This window comes from Schistocerca serialis, chromosome 4 (genome assembly GCF_023864345.2).
Source record: "Schistocerca serialis cubense isolate TAMUIC-IGC-003099 chromosome 4, iqSchSeri2.2, whole genome shotgun sequence".
Lineage (NCBI taxonomy): Eukaryota > Metazoa > Arthropoda > Insecta > Orthoptera > Acrididae > Schistocerca > Schistocerca serialis.
Genome location: NC_064641.1, coordinates 673,647,763 through 673,668,609, shown reverse-complemented (window position 1 = coordinate 673,668,609; position 20,847 = coordinate 673,647,763). Strand labels below are relative to the sequence as shown.

The window sequence follows — 20,847 nt, the reverse complement described above, 5'->3', positions numbered from 1 at the left end:
ACCACTTCGTTACGTTGCTCGGTGCATGTCTGACCGATATAATTGGTCCTTATTTTCTAAAGAAAGTATCAAAACAGCAGATACCTGAAAGGTATCACAAAATTATTTATGAATATGACGACATCTCGCATATCAATCGTTCCACGAGTAATGTTGCGTTCAGTTTTCTACATAATGTAAGTAGCCCCTCTTGTGTGCGACTGTTCGTAACTGTCCTGACAATAAATACATTATCAGCAATAAAAACATCACACCAAGTGGAGAGCAATGTAACACAAATCAGCCGATATGAGTGATCAATTTATTGATAACGATCTACGAATGATATTGTTGACAACGATATGGAAACGATCCTTCTATCTTTCCATTAGCAACGTGATAATTAAATGATAAGTTTCTCTTTATATAAGTGCCGAATAGCAGGATACAGATCAAGAGCTGGCAAGATGAAAGTCATTGCTTTGATTCTTACACTTGCGGCAGTAGCCTCAGGTTAGTAACAAAACTTCACGCTTTTGTATCAGTGACTTAAAAACATAACGTGTTCTAGTACCTGTGGTATTTCTACTGTTGGTTGCTGCCATATTATAAAGTACATGTATTTGCAGTAAAAAGATTCTCTGAGCCAAGTAAGACTCTTTCGTGTGTATTCTGCCGTGTCATCGACATGAGCGCCAGTCTTTCTATTTCTCAAAACTTACAGAAATCAATATTGTCAACAATCTGTGTTAGAGCGTCCAGAAACCCACCTTAAAATCCTACATTTTGTGGTGTACATATACATGAAAATAAGAACTTGAAGAAACACTCTACGAAGCTCATTAATCAGTATAATTTAGAAATGAATCGCGTTATTAACTTTTTAACACTGTCTATTCACTGATGTCGTTTGTAATACTATTGTAGAGTAAGTCGTCTATTGCAGAGAAAGTTTTCTTTAGATAAAAGGTTGCCATCTGGATTATCCAGGGTGGCCCAGGAGGAATGGACAGTATTTAGGGGTGTCACGGAAACGATCATTCGAAGCACTAAGCTCTAGTAATCCCAGGCTCAAAAATGCCAGTCTTACGAGCTATAAGCACTCATAGTTCTTTAGGTACCCTCTTTAAACGCCTCTTAAATGACATTTTTTCCTTGTTTTGCTCCATGCTGGCATCTCTCAAATTATGGTAATTTATTTTTTTGTCTTTATTATTTATTGTCAAATTATAGACCTGTTAAAATTTTAAAAGAGATCATGCATCTTACTGTTTTCGTTTTTCAACTATTTTGTAGTTTTCTTTTGTTTTGTTTCTATCTACAACATTTTACAAAGAATAATACTTTTTAAAATAACAATAATTTACGATTGAAATATAAATACAATTTTGTTGTTTTAAGAAGAGTATAAAAGGATGATAGAACAGAGGAGAGATTTGTGAGGCCATCACCAACTGTGACTGGCGGTGAATATCTCGGAATGGTTTTTTCGAGTTGTTGACCGCCAGTCACAACAAAATAATAGAGAAACAATATTGCTAATATTATGCACTAACTTTAGGTGCTCATCCGAGCCGACCGGAGTGGCTGAGCAGTTCTAGGCGCTACAGTCTGGAACCGCACGACCGCTATGGTCTCAGGTTTGAATCCTACCTCGGGCATGGATATGTGTGATGTCTTAAGGTTAGATAGGTTTAAGTAGTTCTAAGTTCTAGGGGACTGATGACCTCAGCAGTTTAGTCTCAGAGTGCTCAGAGCCATTTGCACCATATTTTTTGCTCATCCGAGTACAACATTTGGTGCTTTATGGGCTAGATGGCCAGCACCTTATGCTTATTTACTTCCACATCTCGTCTTCCTCCTCCTGTTCCTCTTCAGTGTCACTGTTCACACTGTCACTGTGAGGATCGCTGTCACCCTCTGGAGATTCTTGTTACATTGATGTGGGGTCTGAATGGGGTACAGTAAAATGGGGCATGCCCCAGGGATCAGTGTTGGGGCCACTCCTGTTCCTTATTTATATAAATGATATGCCCTCTAGTTCTACAGGTAACTGTAAAATATTTCTGTTTGTTGCTGACACTAGTTTGGTAGTAAAGGATGTTGTGTGCAACATTGGCTCGGTTTCAAATACAGCAATTCATGACATTAGTCCACGGCTAGTAGGCAATAAACTATCGCTAAATCACATTAAGACTCAGTTTTGACAGTTTCTAACACACAATTCAAGAAAACCTAACCTTTTAATTTCACAGAATGGGCATAAGATTAGTGAAACTGAATAGTTCAAATTTCTAGGTGTTTAGATAGGCAGGAAACTGTGTTGGAAAGCCAACGTTCAGGATCTTGTTCAAAGACTTAATGCTCCCAATTTTACTATTCGAACAATATCTGAACTGAGTGATCGTTCGACACGAAAATTAGTCTACTTCGTTTATTTTCATTCACTTATACCGTATGGTATTATACTTTGGGGTAACTCTTCCCATTCTAAAAGGATATTTTTGGCTCAGAAACAGGCACGTCGGGCAATAAGTGGTGCAAGTTCAAGAACCTCTTGTTGGCCCCTGTTCACGAGTATTTTGACAATGGCCTCTCAATATGTATATTCCTAACTGTCATTTCTTGTTAACAATATTAGCTTATTACCAAGAATAAACAACTTTCACTCAGCTAATACACGGCAGAAATCAAACCTACATATGGATTGGACATCCTTAATTCTTGTGCAGAAAGGTGTGCATTATACCGCTGCATCCATTTTCAATACGCTACCACTAGAATTCAAAAATTTTAGCAGTGGTCCACGTACTTTCAAATCGAAACTGACGAGTTTGCTCATGTGTCACTCCTTCTATTGTGTCGAGGAGTTCCTTGAAAAAGTAAGCTGATTCTTGTTGTATTGTTGATTGCGTTTACTTAAACATATCTTTATTTTTCGGGTTCTTAAACATTTTATTTTTATCTGTTATTACTTTTATGTTGTAATTTCATATATTAACACGTTCCACCACCTTGGACATTTGCTCCGCAGTTTGGTCCTACGGAACTTGACGTGTAAATAAGAAATAAAAATTTCATATAGGCATGTCTGTTATATAGTGTCCGCAAGTACTCTTCATGTGTTGTTTTTGAGGTACTGTTTGTCAATCCGTTTAGCTGCGCCCATTGTTCTTCGTCTCTTATTGCTGTGTATATATGTATGTCTGTTTCGGTGTAGTTCAAGTGTAGTGTATATTGTTCGTGTATTGCCCTCAGAAGAAGACAGTGCATTTTGGGGAACGTTCTTCGCTGAATGTGCATGTGTGTCTGTCTCAGACTCAGACGGTTCTGTAAATCAGAGAGCTTGCAGTAGAAGAGATTTGTTTTACAGTACTGAAGATGAAAAGGTACTCATAGCTTGTAAGGTATGCATTTTGGAGCACACGTTTACTTCAAATTTTTGCTTCGAATGATCGTTCCTCTCATATCTACTGATATTGACCATTCCTAATGGGATACCATGCATGCTGTGTTTTCCTATAATCACCACAGTATCACTTAATTTTATCGAAATTTATCATTAAATGATGTAACTGAGTAATAATATCCACAACTACGTCATTATACGAAAATTATTGCTTCCATTACTCTCCTTTAAAACTGAATTTCTCCGAAATATGGGCCAATTACACTACAATACCCATTGTTCATCATAATATCAAGAAGGAAACACTTACTTGATGTTCCGAAATTGTTATTTTGCATATTACAAGGACGCATTCAGATTCTTAGACCATAATCAGGTCAAAGAATAAAAAAAGGATTCGTTACAAAATACATAATTAAAATGCTTACTTTTGTATATTATTGTCAAGATCTCTCAAACACCGAAGGATAATTCATTTAATGCTGTTCACCACCCTCTCATTGAAGTAAAAGGTCGGCTAGATTCTAAAATTAACTTCTATTTACTAATATATGAAATACATAATGCATTAGCGTGGATCACATGCGACCTAATTCTGAAGTATTCTACTTTATTGTGTCTGCTATTCTCGTTCTCCTTCTGTCTTTGTAACGGCATCCGTAAGACCACAGGTAGCTCCTTCATGGATTGGATTTTCTTCCAGCAATGCGTCCATTGTAAGTGAGGTGACATAAATCATGGGCTACCTCCTAATATCGTGTCGGACCTCTTTTTGCCCGGCCTAGTGCAGCAATTCGATGTGACATGGACTCCGCAAGTCGTTGGCAGTCCCCTCCAGAAATATTGACTCTTGCTGCCTCTATAGCCGTCTATAATTGCGAAAGCGTTGTCGGTGCAGGATTCTGTGCACGTGCTGACCTCTCGATTATATTCCATATATGGTCGATTCGATTCATGTTGAGCGATCTGGCCAGCCAAACCATTCGCTCGAATTGTCCAGAATGTTCGTCAGACCTATCGCGAACAACTGTGACCTGGTGACACGGTGCATTGCCATCCATAAAAAATTCCATCGTTGCGTGGAAATATGAAGTCCATGAATGGCTGCAAATGGTCTCCACATAGCCGATGATAATCATTCCCAGTCAACGATCAGTTTAGTTGGACCAACGGACCCAGTCCATTCCTTGTAAAGACAGCCCACACCGTTACGGAGCCACCACCAACTTGCACAGTGCCTTTTCGACAACTTGGGTCAATGGCTTCGTGAGGTCTACGCCTTCGCCGCTGCTCTCGGTCATTAAATAAAGATCGTTGGCCACTGCGATATCCGTGGTGAGAGGTAACGCCTGAAATCTGGTATTCTCGGCACATTCTTGAAACTTTGGATATCACAATATTTATTTCCGAAATGGAATGTCCCAAGCCTCTAGTTCCAACAACATTTCGCGCCCAAAGTCTGTTAACTTCTAGTTACAGTTACTATTCCGCATTTTAAAGTTTGTTAATTCCCGTCGTGTGGCCATAATCAAGTCAGAAACCTTTCCACGTGAATCACCTGGGTACAAATGACAGCTCCGCCATTGCACTGCCCTTTTATACCTTGTGTATACGATGCTGCCGCCATTCGTACATGTGCATATCGTTATCCCATGACTTTTGTCGCCTCAGTGCAAACAAGTGTTATAATATCATTTTTTTATTTTATTTTATGATGGATGGCTACAAGAGCCTAAGAAGTATCATGTGCGCCTCAGTGTACTGAGCATTTACGTATTTTGTGACAAGTTACCTATTACATTTTAAATGAAAATATATTAAGATTTCCTTTGACTTATTCCACATTCAACGAGGACCTTTCCTCACTTGGAATTTGTGGGAAGTAAATTAGCAGTTTTGTTTTTCTTATTAAATATTTATTGTGCATACTTGTATTTGCGACATGTTCTACATCCTGGAGGATGTCCTCAATAGGCATGTACTGGAACGAATTAGTTTCTTCCCTGCATGAGGATTGCATAAAACTGGAAGAAAATGCCACAGGAATAAATAATATGAGGAAACACAGAACGAGAAAGAGCCGTTGCCACGTGCAAGCTTTTGCCAGTTATTATTTTCTTCAACTTTAGGAGTGTTCAAATGGCTCTGAGCACTATGCGACTTAACTTCTGAGGTTATCAGTAGCGTAGAACTTAGAACTACTTAAACCTAACTAACCTAAGGACATCACACACATCCATGCCTGAGGTAGAATTCGAACCTGCGACCGTAGCGGTCGATAGGCTGCAGACTGTAGCGCCTAGAACCGCAAGGCCACTCCGGCTGGCCTTTAGGAGTATAATTGGAACGTAATATTTTATGTGACGTAGCATGTGAAAGTTGCTGGATTTGGACGGGTTACTCCTGTAACCGAAATATCAGATCTGAAGATGGTTCTGAATGAACCGAAACCGGTCATATGAATAATAAAAAAAAATTTGCAATCAAGACGGATTTTAAGTAACATTATAATATTCAGGAATTGAAATTTCAGTACCATGTAGTAAATGAAGAGCCAAATAAAAAAAAATCACAAGGTCGGTTGCTTTCATGTACGTCCCTCCCTTACAATTGGGATACCTGAACATGACTTCATTGGCGTTGATGATTTCCGAGCACTACAGCCAGATATTCTATCGTAGGAAATAACCCAATATAGGAATTGATTTGGTGAAGGAATGTAATTTCGTTTGGTGTGAGGAGGGGAGGGGCCTTGGTGTTTAACCAGCTTCTGGCTGGTTTGGTGGAACCCACCACAGCGTCCTCTCCTGTGCCAACTTCTTCATCTGAGAGCAGTACTGGCAACCAACGGCCTCAATTATTTGTAGCTTGTATTACAATCGCTGTCTTCCCGAACTCTTTTTACTCTCTGCTACTCCCTCAATTACCGTAGAACACAGCTGCAGCTGAAAATTTCGAAAACGAATTCCAAAATGTTATTTCTTGGACAAGTTGACTTCAGATCAAGTCTTCTCAATCTCCAGATTCTCTGGACTTTCGATAACTCGGAATATCTTAGGTCCCACCTAGTCTAGACCAACGAAGTTCCACTGCATTTCATATTAGGTCTTCACGTTAAATGTTTGTAACCTGCAGAATCACATGCCTAAGTTACGCAGACACATAATCTTTCCGTTACAGCCAGTCCTCGTCGGTGGGAGCTGATTCCCACGAAGGATGGCGGAGTCGAGCTTTACGACCTGACCCAGCCTCTGCCGGAAGTGCGGGTCGATGCAAGTGACGTCGTCTTCCAGCTCTACACTCAGTAAGACAAATGTCATCTGCGATACGTATTATAACCACGATGTTTTATTCTTCCGTCTCTTCTGTGTAAATTTTAGTCTAATATTGAACTCAGTGTGACATTTAATACTGGAAACATTTACAGTGACATGTGGACCGGCTCTCATGGGTTTGAAGATCCTATTTGTCTTCTACCAATACCAATTTAATGTTTCATCCACGTTTAGGTCCTGAGTCATATGTGAAGGGGAATCCCAGAATATATTACTTTTCCTTTTATTTCTCAGCATATTAATTTCAAATAATGAACATCTATTCTCCGAGATCCATATCCTCATCACCGATTCCTTTCCTCTCCACCTTCCACCCCCTCTGCACACCTCCTGCTTATTCCATTATCAGTTTAAGTATTCGTAGATGCCTTTGGGCATTTGTCTTCTACCAATACCAATTTAATGTTTCATCCACGTTTAGGTCCTGAGTCATATGTGAAGGGGAATCCCAGAATATATTACTTTTCCTTTTATTTCTCAGCATATTAATTTCAAATAATGAACATCTATTCTCCGAGATCCATATCCTCATCACCGATTCCTTTCCTCTCCACCTTCCACCCCCTCTGCACACCTCCTGCTTATTCCATTATCAGTTTAAGTATTCGTAGATGCCTTTGGGCTTCGAACATGCTCCACTAATGATAACCTTCATCTCGTAACGATTACTCACAATTTCCACTCGTCACTCTCAGTTTTTTTCATGTCTCCTTCATTTATTAGCTTATTATTTTAAACGCACAATCTGCTTAGCAATTAATGTAACCATGTTGCTGTTAAGAATAATACGGGGAAGACTGCAAAAGAAAAACGAGGGTATGTTTGATAACTATCACTTTCGCCTTAGGAGAAGTAAAAGACACCAGAGACGCAGTCTTGACGTTGAGATTGATAATAGAGACAATATTTAAAGAAAAATCAAGGCACTTGGATATACTGGAAGATCGAAGGCGAACTTCTTCGAAGATACAAACCGTCTGGGACATTCAGCTCTGTATGCACTCTTGAAGAATGCATACGGTATCGTAGTGGAGTAACTGGGTGGCAAGAGCTTACGGAATGTGATAGCATGCAACGGAAAGCGAAACAGGTTGTCTTGGAGCTTATCATTAAAATGGGTATCCCTTAAGGCGTAGCTACTGTTTCATAGGTAGGGGAAAAACAAACACCCAGGGCCTGAAAATGTCCAGTGGTCGCCCGCATCTCGTGGTCGTGCGGTAGCGTTCTCGCTTCCCACGGCCGGGTTCCCGGGTTCGATTCCCGGCGGGGTCAGGGATTTTCTCTGCCTCGTGATGGCTGGGTGTTGTGTGATGTCCTTAGGTTAGTTAGGTTTAAGTAGTTCTAAGTTCTAGGGGACTGATGACCATAGATGTTAAGTCCCATAGTGCTCAGAGCCATTTGTCCAGTGGTTGCAGGTGGTATGAACTGCAATGTTACACGCTTTTCAAGAGGGATAGTTTGCTCTAAAGGAGTATGGTTTTTATACGCAGACCAGGAATCAAGCAAAAGTAAGTTATTTTGACCGACTACTGGCTAAAAACAGTGCTTATAACATAGTTGTAACTCTCTTACAGCCATTTTCCTACTCTTGTTTGCTGTAACGTAAATATTCGCTACTGCCCTTGCAAGATCACGCACGCGAGAAAGAATCGCAGGGGTTAGAACACCTCCGACTTCTCGCGGTACAATGAACAACTTTCGGGCCACCCAAATTAACAGTCGGCATAATTTTATACGTATAAGCTAATGCATTGATGTTAGTTGATCTTGACACAATTCTCTTGGTACCTTTAATTTCCAGAGCACGTTTCATATGCATTTCCTCTTCGTATACCGATTGGTCGGAGTTGAAAACAAATACCTTATTAACCGAAAGTATAAATTTGCTTATATCATCTAGAAATTTCAGGGTGGATTCCATAGTGGATCTTTTCCACCCTTGAATATCCGTAGCTTCTGTTATGAGCCGCATGATCATATTTCTGTGGACTCATTCGAAATATATTCCTCATTGTTTTTTACTAGCTGTGGATTATCTTTCATGTATGTAACTATGTTTAGTATCCGCTCCTTGGACAATTGTCCTTTACTACATTTTGCTGGAGACGGGATCTGTGGCTCCCTGTCCGACAAGGATAATGACCTGTATGGCTCGACACCTGTTTCAACATCGCTTGCACTTGTTAAGCACATACCGTCATCATTGTACTCCTCATTGTCCCCACAGTCGAGCATGTAAGACACCATACATTCCTCTGACTCGTCTTGCAGAAACGCTGATATTTCATCTTCTACTTCTTTCTCACTCCGCGAAATTCCTTGGGTTACTTCCTGTCGAAATGTCAATTTCGGCAAGTGTTGTTGTAGATACAATGCAATGTTTGCTTTGTTTATCGTCGCCATTGCTCTTCTTTGTATCAACACCACTAGCACTGCAACATTGTGAGTTACTATTCTACTAAGCAGTTCAACTACGTTCTGTAGCCTCATACTGTGCTCTCTATTAGTCACCTCCAGTCCCGCCCCCTGTTACCATTAGCAGCCAATGTAGTGGTTGCATGGTAGCCAATATGTGGGGTGTCGAATGTCATAAACATCACTGGCCTTTTGAGATCTTGCACTCGTGAGAAAGTCCTCCGACAAATCGGCAAGGAGAGATACGTGTAAAGCAACGACCACAATGAGGAACAAGATAATAGCGTATATTACACTGGAGGTAAGTTTAACGTTACTAGAGGGGGCCATAAAACGCAAAAACTGTAGCAAACACAGAGGCTGGAATAATTATATCCAACAAACAGCGAGGTCAATGTGTATAAGTGATGACGTCCACGCAGGATGTAAGTCACGGTGAGCAACATCAAATCACCTAGAAGACTAAAGGTAAACAAGAATGATTTTAATCATCTTGTGGTGTTGCAGTTCTTCTTGTTATGTCGTGGTTGCTACGAAAATGTGGAACGAGGAATTCCAGCTTATGCAAGACACCTTTTTTCTGTTTGTTTCACCCAGACATCTTTCAGCCCTTTTTGGGCTATCTTCAGTGACTTATTTATTATTTTCTAACTGTAAAATTGTTGTTACAGAAAAATAAAAATCACGTTTTGCTGTTTGCAGATGAGAAGTTGCAGATTGGTAGCAGAATACCTACCAAAATAAATGTCCAATACCATCATGTAAAGTATGTAAACTAATGCATAGATCCACTCTTTTCGCCAATTAAGCTATAAATAGAAGTTTGACATAATGTTATTGATAACACACAGTGCATCAGGTCGTTAATACATATCTCAGCTGTGAACTATGAAAATATGATGTATAATATTTTACAACAATTATTCATTCACAATGCAAATATTATGTACCAAAAGGTCCGCAAAATGTTAATATGTAACAACAATTTTACAGTTATAAAATAATAAATAACCCCCTGAAGATATCCCAAAAAGGGCTGAAACATGTCTGGGTGAAAGAAAACAGAAAAAAAGGTGTCTTGCATAAGACGGAATTCCTCGTTCCATAAGACTGATTTTTCTCCGTTGTGCTGGTGTATTCTGTTCCTGCGTGTTTCTCATAATTATAGAGTACTGGTAAAACGCTGCGAAAAGCTTTAACAAATGCGTTCTATCGTGGAGAAACAGTTGTTCAGACACATGTCAAAAATGTTTCCTCTTACATGTTTGAGAAACATATATATAATGTTAAGTGGGAACTTTTCCTTTTGCTCTATAAAGATAGTGACAAATGGCCGAAAGAGGGAAGAAACGTCTAGGAGCCAAGCCACGTGTTACCACTAACAGCTTGTAAATTTCAGCGACTGTCGCCTTGGATGATCCACTAAGCACGACAAAATTCCTCCATGAAGCTCGAGTCTTTTGTGGGAGACATAAAAAGAAGGGCTTATTTTTGGGAATTGTTCGAGCTGTTGGTTGCTGAGAACTAGTCAATACCGACCATTCATAGGCATGTATCACAGATAAGCATGAATATAATCTATGCTACCATATCACACCCAAAATAGTTTTTAAGGATTTTGTGGAGTTAACAATAAGCCACTAAGATTATATTCTCAAGGTGAACAATTTCCACGAAAATACGATGATGTCCCCAATAACAATTTCAGATGACACACAGATTGATTTGATTGATCAGACGGAGATATATTATCAACAATGTTTTCTGTTTGTCAACAGAGCAAATCCAAGTAGTCCTCAAACTTTGACAGCAGGTGGATCTTATATTGGAAACTTCGTTGCCTCGAAACAAACAAAATTTGTTAGCCATGGATGGATGAACTCAGGGGACCACATGAGTGACATCCGTGATGGTAAGTGCTATTCTGTAAAACAAAATGGTGTACATCACATACATCCAAATCTACAAAGTCAGTGGACATGTCATACATAATTCCAATCATCGAAAGTGAATATTAGTTACAGGTTACAGAAATATTATCATTTACGCTTACTGGAATATTTTAATATCGCATGTCAGGTATCTACAGTGAAAGAAGTCCTTCAGTCTACTTGGGTTGAAACAAATACAAAGCAATGTTCACTAAATTATTAAACAGAACCAAATATACTAATGGGAATACTACTGATCTGATGCGCTTGTTTGACAAATCTTTTCCAATTGGTGCGACTGCAGTGTTCATGAACAGTTTCGAAACAAAATAAATTTATCCCTCACATCAGACACACAAACTTAAATTCATCAGTTTCACTTATCAATCTTATAATAGGTGTAGTCGTGTTACAAAAATTTTACGTTTCAATTCATGCAACATCTTCAGATAGCACATTAACACCGGAGAAAGCATGCTGTGATAACAAATTTTAAAAGTGTCTTAGAAAAAAAGGAAATGATTGAAAAGAAAAGCGAATCAACGAGATGGAGAAGAAAAGAAGTTGTACTTCTGAAGATTATGCTGTGCAGAAATTTTTCTCGTTTCTCATGCCAGCAAAATTCTACAGCTCTATGCCTCCATGCAGTCTCACGTTCTTTGATCCAGGCATACGTAATATCACCCAGGTGATTCAGTTTATAGGTTCTGTAAATTAGAAGGAATTAACAGAATTTCACAAATTATAATTCTTTTTACAAGTTACGAAACAAATATAAAAACTGCCATAAATACTGAAGACATTATTGTAAAATCCAGCATGAAATAAGTGTATGAAAGTAAATCAGTATTCATTAATTAGAAGAAGAGCTGAATCCAGAAGTTAACAGTTGCTGTGTGTGTGTGTGTGTGTTTGTGTGTGTGTGTGTTTGTTAGCTTTGCAGAAAGATGCTGTCCAAAATCTGAGAATTATGTTTCTTTGTACTTCTGTCTCTCTCCTCCTCATAACTACTTCTTTCTGGTGAGAAATAATCTGGTTTTAATGAACATATTATGTAACAAATATGCAGTAGTTAGACTGAAATGTTATTATATATTGCCAGGAAACAAAACTAAATTCGTTTAAAATATAACAAGACACTGTCCGTTACTCACAGAAGAGAGCTACATGTGGCTTTGTGATATGTAATGCAGTTAACACTAAGTATTGTGCCTAATACTATCGCTGTTCTACATGGCAGACATGGGAGAGTAGGATACATTATTTTACATGTTTGTTCCTGTAACAGAGAAATTATTTATCTCTTCACGTAAGTTGAGTAAATAATACTTACTTTGTCCCCATTACAACTCTTCCCTTACAGGGTATAATGGAATCTTAGAATAAACCGTAGACAGAGAGCTATAGGAAGAGAGAGAAAGAGAGAGAGAGTGGTATTATAACCTCTATTTCTAACTCTTATTTTAGTACTGTAGTTATGTTTGTCACTCTCCAGTTACAAACTCTTTGAATTAATTTGTTGAAGAAGTGTATAAGTTTATTTGCAATCACTATGGCAATATTCTTAAGCTCTTCACAAAGCTAGCAGGAAAGTTATAAAGGAAAACTTTTCATACTTGAGAAACCTAAACTTGTACACAAGATAAATATAAAAATATAAATCCTTTGGATTATTTTGATGCCTTGCTGCGTGGAGGGTAACTTTTGTTGTTGTTGTTGTTGTGGTCTTCAGTCCTGAGACTGGTTTGATGCAGCTCTCCATGCTACTCTATCCTGTGCAAGCTTTTTCATCTCCCAGTACTTACTGCAACCTACATCCTTCTGAATCTGCTTAGTGTATTCATCTCTTGGTCTCCCCCTACGATTTTTACCCTCCACGCTGCCCTCAAATACTAAATTGGTGATCCCTTGATGCCTCAGAACATGTCCTACCAACCGATCCCTTCTTCTGGTCAAGTTGTGCCACAAACTTCTCTTCTCCCCAATCCTATTCAATACTTCCTCATTAGTTATGTGATCTACCCATCTAATCTTCAGCATTCTTCTGTAGCACCACTTTTGTTACCTTTCTCAAATAGAAATGACTGCATAATTTCCATCTCACGAGCATAATTAGCTTCTCGTATTTTACATTTGCTGTAACTCATTAGTTCTCTAATGCCAGGCATAATGAGAGCGCTTTATTTGCATATTTTTCAGGCTGGTTACGAGCTGGAGATTACAATGTGATTGTCATAGACTGGTCAGTCCACGCAGGAAACTGGAATTACGCTCAGGCAAAAGCTGCAGTAGCAGGAGTTGGAGAAGTGGTGGCAACTTTCATCAACTGGCTTGCTTCTCTTGGAGCCAGCACCAATAACATACAGCTTGTAGGACACAGCCTAGGTGCTCACGTCTGTGGTGTTGCAGGCAATCGTGTTACTGCAGGAAGACTGAACAGAATCACAGGTAGGGTGTTATTTTAAGTCACTTTGTTAAACGCATTAATAACTCTAGATATAGCTTATACTGCTGCTGGTATGTCACAGATTCATTAATTTCCTGCCTCTTATTTGTCTTGTGAATCAGGTTTCTGAATGTGCCATACTTCCGTTTGTTTCCTCTATTATCTCTTTACACATTTTCGTTTCTGCTTTTCTCATTCTAGTCCTGAAGGATGTTGTTTATTTACAAAAGCTCATTCATGTCATTGTTTAATGTTTCATTGATCAGAAGATCTTACAAATAAAGTCTGCATTCGTTATGCTTTTACTTCTTGTGCAAATATTTGATACTGACATCATGGCTGTTCACGTATTTCTTACAAGTGGAACAATCGCTTCTGGACCATGTATTTCAAGGAATATTGACGCTAACTTTCATGTTTGTTATGACTGTCTTTGTGTTTTATCACAAGCTTGGATCATTGTAACTTACTTAAGTGATATGAATCCACAATTTGAACTCAACTAAATTTTTAAATTACTGCGCTATTTGATAATTGCGAATTCACTTTCTTGCACTTTTTATATGTGAGACATGATTAACATTCATTAATGATGGTGATATTCTGATAGTTTAATATCACACTAAATAAACGAAAAATGACCTGCGTAAACAAGAGAAAGACTTTTTGAGCACTGAACCATGTAAGGTTAAAGAGAAACTTACGGAGTCACTGATCCTCCCCATCCTTCAGTATGGTGTTCCTATTCTCCAAGAACTTTCGTATGAGAGCTCACATCAGCATGGGACTGGCGATAAATGCTTGTGTGCTACACATCTGTCATGTACGCTATTTCAACCATACTACTCCTGCCTACGAACAATTATCATTGCTATATGCCGATAAGCATAGAGATTATCATACCCTGTGTGTGCTGCATCGTCTTCACAATCATTGCTCTCCTTCCTATTTATCCTCACAACTCTTAACAGATCTATCTGAACAACACAGCAGAAATACTCGTTCCCATCAAAGTAAAAACCTCACTGTACCACTACACAACACTGTCATGTTCTCTCAATCATTATTTGTGTCAGAAACCCGCCTTTTGAACAATCTTCCTCAAAACATTAGGGAAATTAAGATCCTTTGAAACTGCAGGTCCTAATATGGTCAGGCTTAATAAGCAATGAATCAATAAATAATAAATACTTGTTACTTCGGTCAAACATGAACATTAACGGTAATTAGAGTGTAGGGCAGAATTAACTTAGAGCTGTACTCAAAATCAGAGTATTAATTCAGAGAAAATAAAACCTTTCTATAAATATCTTCTCTTCTAGTTACCTATTTGATGGGGAAAGCTATTGATTGCATGGAACAAAAATAAATACAAGAAATTAATGGATGATTCACCGATGATTTATTTATTAATTTCAATGTACAGCAAGACTTTTTAATAATCTTAAATGTAATACTTATGAAAATATTGCTCCCACAAAGAACCAATGACAAAATCCAAAGATTTTTGCTATATAAGGCAGTACGAATTTAGTTGCAGTAATAATTGTAACAGAATAGGGAAAGAAAACAGCTATCAATATACTGATAAAATTTATAGTCTCATCTTGTCTATCAGAATTCAATTCCTCAAAAATCTAATTTTATCTCCACAGGCATGGACCCAGCAGCACCACTCTTTGGTACAGAGTCCACTTCAAACCGTCTTGATGGAAGTGATGCTAGCTTTGTACAGGTGATACATACCAATGGTGGACTTCTGGGGTGGTATGATGCTATGGGAACAGCTGACTTCTATCCAAATGGTGGACAATGGCAGCCTGGTTGTGACTATGATGTTACAGGTTAGTTATTTATGAAATTATGCACTTTAAGTCCTTTTACCAAAATAGACTTGGTTGAAGTATTGACACGAAAGCTGTTTCATACCAACCGAATTAATTGTGTGGGAGATGACGATACATGACTTTGCCTGCATAAAATTTTTGTTTTTGGCATACAGAAGACAGAAGAGTTGCAGCTTTCACATTTCAGTTAACCAAAAAATTCACATATGTGTAAATATCCATTGTGAAGTATGGTACTGTATTTCAAACCTAAATATTTCAGACAAAACAGATCCTTACATTTTGAAAAGTATAGAGAGTCTTTAGTTCTGTATATCTATACATATTACTAATTAAAGTTCCTTGCCACATTATTCAGTCAATATGTGGAGGCAAATCTCAGGAAGCACTATAGGCATTTTGGTACAGTTTTCATTGATAACTAGACTGATTCATATGGCAGGTTTATGTATAAACTATTCATACACATTGGCTGACTACAATGAATTTAAGTCACCAACAGCTTTTTTCTCTCTGTATGTGAAGCCTATCCCCATGAACTACTGTAGGGATTTTGATGCTCTTTTCAGTAATGATAGACTGATTCACAAGGAAGGTTTGCGTATACAATCTATTACTACTATGACAGAGAGTCATCCTGCCATAGGTACTTAGTGCTACCAATGCAGAGCCAGGTTGAGTCGCTAGTTACTATACCATTTTATGGTATTTCTATTAATTAAAATGTAGATATAGAGAACAGCTTGTTCTTAAAATATTACAGTTTCTGTACAGTCAAAATGTTACTTCCAGATTGTTGCTGTCTTTTCTTTTTTAATGATTACTTTATGATGTTTGCTCATGTGGCACATAATTCTGCCTGGTAATTCTTTATATACTAAAATGTTTATGTCAACCATTATAGTGAAAATTATACATATATCTTTATTCTACAAATCCACAGGTGCGTGTAGCCATGGTCGGTCAACTGAATTCTTTGCTGAATCCATAACATCAGGAACAGGATTTAAGGCATACCAGTGTGGCAGCTGGAACGACTACAACGCTGGAAACTGTGCTAGCAACCCAACAGCTCTCATGGGAGAGACTGTCTCAACCAGGTACAATACATTCAGTAATGTGTAACGTTGTTTAGTAAATGACTTAGTTTAGGAACACTTGAATAATCTATATCAAAGTCTAACGAAAATTACTGTGTGCGTACTATTAGCCAATGTAGCGAAAGAAACTCTTAATCTTAGAGTCAATAAACATTTTATTGAATTGCACAAAGAGTTATCTAACAACGAAACTAGATCAAGGCGTTTTACATGAAAGTAGAGCTGCCTCGATAACTAGAACGTTCAGTAGTCAAATTTAACTCCGAAAATAGCTGACAACAGAATGAAAAACTATTCTAAGAGTAAGGGAAAGAGCGTCACAGAATACAGCGCCTCATGGCGGCTGGCTCTAAAGCACTTTGACAGCGCCCCCAACTTAACGCTCAAAAACTACACAGCCTGCTCTGCGCTATCGTGTCACTTCTGTCTGCTACATCAGCCCCCGCCGGGAAAGCGGAACGGTATCCAAAAACCTCCTAGGGAAATGGACTCGTCGACCAGAACGTGTTGTGTGTCCTGAGACCTTCGCATCGATGGTTGCCGGAGCTGGTGGTGACAAAGCACTTGGGACTGGGTCGGGATTGTGCTGCGTTGTCCTCGTCGGAATTTCTTCTTGGAAGACGCATGCAGGCTTCAAGCGCTGAATGAGGCAATATTGCTTTTGCCATAAACAAAGATATCGGGCGTGCAGTAGTAAGGTGGTAGTAACGTTGGTTTGATGCCATCAGAGCGTACCATTATGTGTGAGGTCTTGTTAAGGTTTGGGCGTTTGCTGGAGCCTGATGCAGGAGATGTGTCTCTCAACTGAGAAATAAAATCACCATCTGTCAAGTTGGGTAGCTGTAAGGACTGTTATTACACAAACTCTCCTGACAGGCGTAACGTTTCACTATACACACGTTTGGCAGCTGAAGGATCCAAATCTCACTCGTGAGTGTTTCCCAGACCGAGCAAAACCATTGGTAGGGTTGTTTTTCAACTTGCATCATGACACACCAGGTCTCCTTTCAGTGTTTAGTGTCCACGTTCTATCAGCCCTTTGCTGGTGGGGTAACAATAGCTCATCATTCTATGATGATGAGTGCCACATAATTTAGTCACCCGTGCAAACAGGTCGGTCTCTTACTGGCGTCCGCGTTTTACGTGACATGCAAAGGGCAGTCCTCGGTCGACGGTCGAAACTCGATGGTCCCATGTCCACTACAGTCGTAATTGACGATTTCGAGGGGTCAGCATTTGAAAATGTAGGGGTGGTCTGCTGCGGAACTCCATATTCAACTATGTACAATAAACGGTGTGCTCCGAAACACTTGTGTGGGCGCAAGCATTGTCCTGTCTCGGCAGAGATGCCACATATCACCATTGACCCTGCTCTATAGAACAGACAAGCCTCCAAACCCTACGTTCTGTGAAGAGTCATGGGTGTCCAACAATGTAGCGCCTAGTGTAGCTTCACTGTCCTTCTACTCCTTTCCATAGATGCTCCGACAGAAGCACGTGAGCATTCGGGGCGACCAGCTTCTCTGTTTTCGAGATACTCGTTCACAGGCTCTGCATAATAATAATAATCTGCCCTTTGTTGAAATCGCTTACCTCAATGGATTACCCTATTTGGAGACCACGACTTCGCTAGGGTGATCTTCCATCCATGTCCCCTCCGCTGACATAATTTTATTACCGCGTCACGCATCCGCAACGCCAACAGGTGGAAACTAACGTCTCAGTGGGCAATGATAATAATTTTTTGGTTTATCAGTGTATGACCTATACGCACATTCACATCAAAAAGCCAATAATGTATTTCTACATTCTAAGTAATGATACAAATTGTCGGGGATGAGAGAGATGGGCAAATGTTTCAGGAAACAAGTGACTTTATAAATAAGAAATTAGTTGTGAGATGACTGTGGACATATGATTTCAGAACGAATGAATTCTTGTTTGTCTGATAAAATAAATATAATTTATGTATGTAGTTACTAATACTGTAAGTAGGCACAGCCATCCACAATGTACCATAACGAGAGCACTGACTTGATAATTGCTGATTGCGCTTATGACAGTGTACTGTTTTTACAGTATGAATTTTATGGCAATAATTATTGGTATTTGAATCATTTATTAAATTCTTGTACAGATAAGCATTTGAAACTTTAGGACACTGAAAGGTTATTCTGGGTCAAGTATCTACTTAGTGCACCAACTTATTCAAGACCTTTCGTATCATTAGAGGAATTTAGGCAAGTGAAACAACAATACAACATCTGGAGAGGACAATAAACTGTATGGATTTCTGAGTTGGTAAAAGCAATTCTTGTCGACATGAATCAGTAACCATCTGTCAGCTTTGGATCACTTGTATGTGCAACTGGTGTTATAAACAGAACTGTGTGATGTACCAACAGCACCTGCACTCCTACCCTCACAGAAAATTAAAGCTTCAATTCTTGCTGACCTTGGATCGTGTGTCTTGAATAGTAATATGGCAACAGCACTTACCCCCTTACTATTCAAAGGAAATGGAAGTTACAGCTTCTATTGCTTTAAGATCTCATGTAGTGTTAAGACAACAATTGCTGTGAGATCACCCTTCACTTTCCAGCACAAGTGCCTGCCTTGAAAGAGGTCTGTTGCACCAGAGGTAGAATGCTCAACAGTCAAAAATATCACATATATAGACTACTTTGAGTTTATGAAGATCCATCACCAGGCATAGAGTTACAACAAACTTTAAATCTTTTGCTTGAGAATGCCTGTATCAGACATTCCCTGCATGTTGGACAGGAATAGTTTATTTTTCTTTTTTGCCTTTTCCTATGAATCTGTTCTCCTGATAAAACGAAATTTTATTTCGTCTTTTGGAGTCACGTAAAAAGTCTTATGAGACCAGTAGAGAGTGAAGAGGATCTCATCGAGAAAAGTCTCACTGTATGCGACATATAAGAGTTGTTAAGATAAATGAAATTATTATAAAAATGGGTTTATGGGAGTTTTATTATCAGCAGATAAAAAGCAAATATGAAATTTCCACGCTTCTGCACACGGCTTTTGAATCAGTCAATTCTAGACCAAGTCTGCATCTGAAATTGATTCTGTGGGTCCTCCTTATTATCTGTGTAAGTCTGTGTCATCACCAAGGAAATATCTTGAGCCGAGATTGGAAAATATATCAAAAGTCATAGTGAAAGCAACTGCAGTTTTTGAGTAATTACTACGTCATTTATTCATTTTTAATAGCATGAAGAAAGCATAATATAAAACATCCTCAAGATTTTACTATGATTTACCATTCCTGGAAGACATAAAATCAATAAACTTTATAAGGAGAGGCAACATCTTCTGGTCAGAAAGAGGAAGGTACTGAAAGAAATGAGACTTGTAAGATTTAAAGTTACAAGAAAAAAAAATCACATGGGACCCTATGTCATAGGTAATTTCCAGGAAATTATATGCGGTGAGGATCCATTAGATTGTTGTTCTGTGTTTCCTTTCCTGTAACGTTATGGCTTGCAACTCTTGTTTACTTCACCGTGTTTTGTCCCCTGCCACGTGAAGTAGATCTTTACTCTGACAAACCAGTTATAAATTTCTATGGGTAGCACATGCTCTCTGTGCACATTATAAATATTTTCACATCATTAATAACTATGTCTTATGTTTCAGTAATACTGTACAGATTTTATTTTTTTTTCAGCGCATCTGGAACGTACTTTTTGGCAACTGCAAGCTCTTCACCTTATGCTCTTGGCTAGATGTTGTGTATTCTGCCCAGAATATGGGATACATCCTAAACATCTGTATCAACAGTAATTTTCATGTTGATTCAATGCATAAATACCATTAAATAAAGAATTATATTGGTATCACTCTGTAAAGACCCTTTTCTTTTCATCCACACAAAAGTACTTATTACACAATTTTAATTAAACAGACTCCCCAAACATTCTTCTTTAAGAGTGGTGCTGGTTGTCTTTGCAAATCCAGTAATTGTATATTTTATTGTGCTGGTGTGGCAGTATCAGAAAAAGTAAGAACAATACAGGTCTCTAGATATCTTCACCAGCTGAAATAAACCAGACACCTAGATTACAGACAAACTTCCCAAATCAAGCTAAAGGCTTATGAGAAACTGGAAGTTTTTGGCTTTGCACTGGTCATCAGCATCTGTTTCAATTCCTTCTAAACAGCTGGCAGTGTCAATACTGAAGAGTCAATGAAACCAGATACAACCTGACAGTGGTACAACTATAAGTGAAACTTAGAAGCCTGCAGCGCTTTTTTCACTCAGTCGCATTTATAGGGCATGGTGAAGACGATAGCAAGGTTACATGCCAGATGGATAATAAAAATTACTGAACTTCCTTAGTAGTGGGCAACAGGTGACC

The 20,847-nt window shown here is 38.7% G+C and overlaps 1 protein-coding gene across 1 annotated transcript; it reads left to right on the top strand.

Annotated features, from left to right (window-relative positions):
- Positions 1–446: 446 nt before the first annotated feature.
- Positions 447–20,214, top strand: LOC126474678 (lipase member H-like). Its single transcript, XM_050102156.1, has 7 exons — positions 447–492; positions 6,569–6,692; positions 10,917–11,050; positions 13,269–13,517; positions 15,171–15,359; positions 16,306–16,462; positions 20,157–20,214. The coding sequence occupies exons 1-7, from the start codon at positions 447–449 to the stop codon at positions 20,212–20,214; spliced, it is 957 nt and encodes a 318-aa protein (XP_049958113.1).
- Positions 20,215–20,847: the final 633 nt, after the last annotated feature.

Excerpts from the sequence above, each read along its gene's own strand:
- LOC126474678 (XM_050102156.1), top strand. The coding sequence starts at position 447 with ATGAAAGTCATTGCTTTGATTCTTACACTTGCGGCAGTAGCCTCAG. Across the intron at positions 15,360-16,305 it reads TTGTGACTATGATGTTACAG|GTGCGTGTAGCCATGGTCGG; the intron begins GTTAGTTATTTA and ends ACAAATCCACAG. Across the intron at positions 16,463-20,156 it reads GGAGAGACTGTCTCAACCAG|CGCATCTGGAACGTACTTTT; the intron begins GTACAATACATT and ends TTTTTTTTTCAG.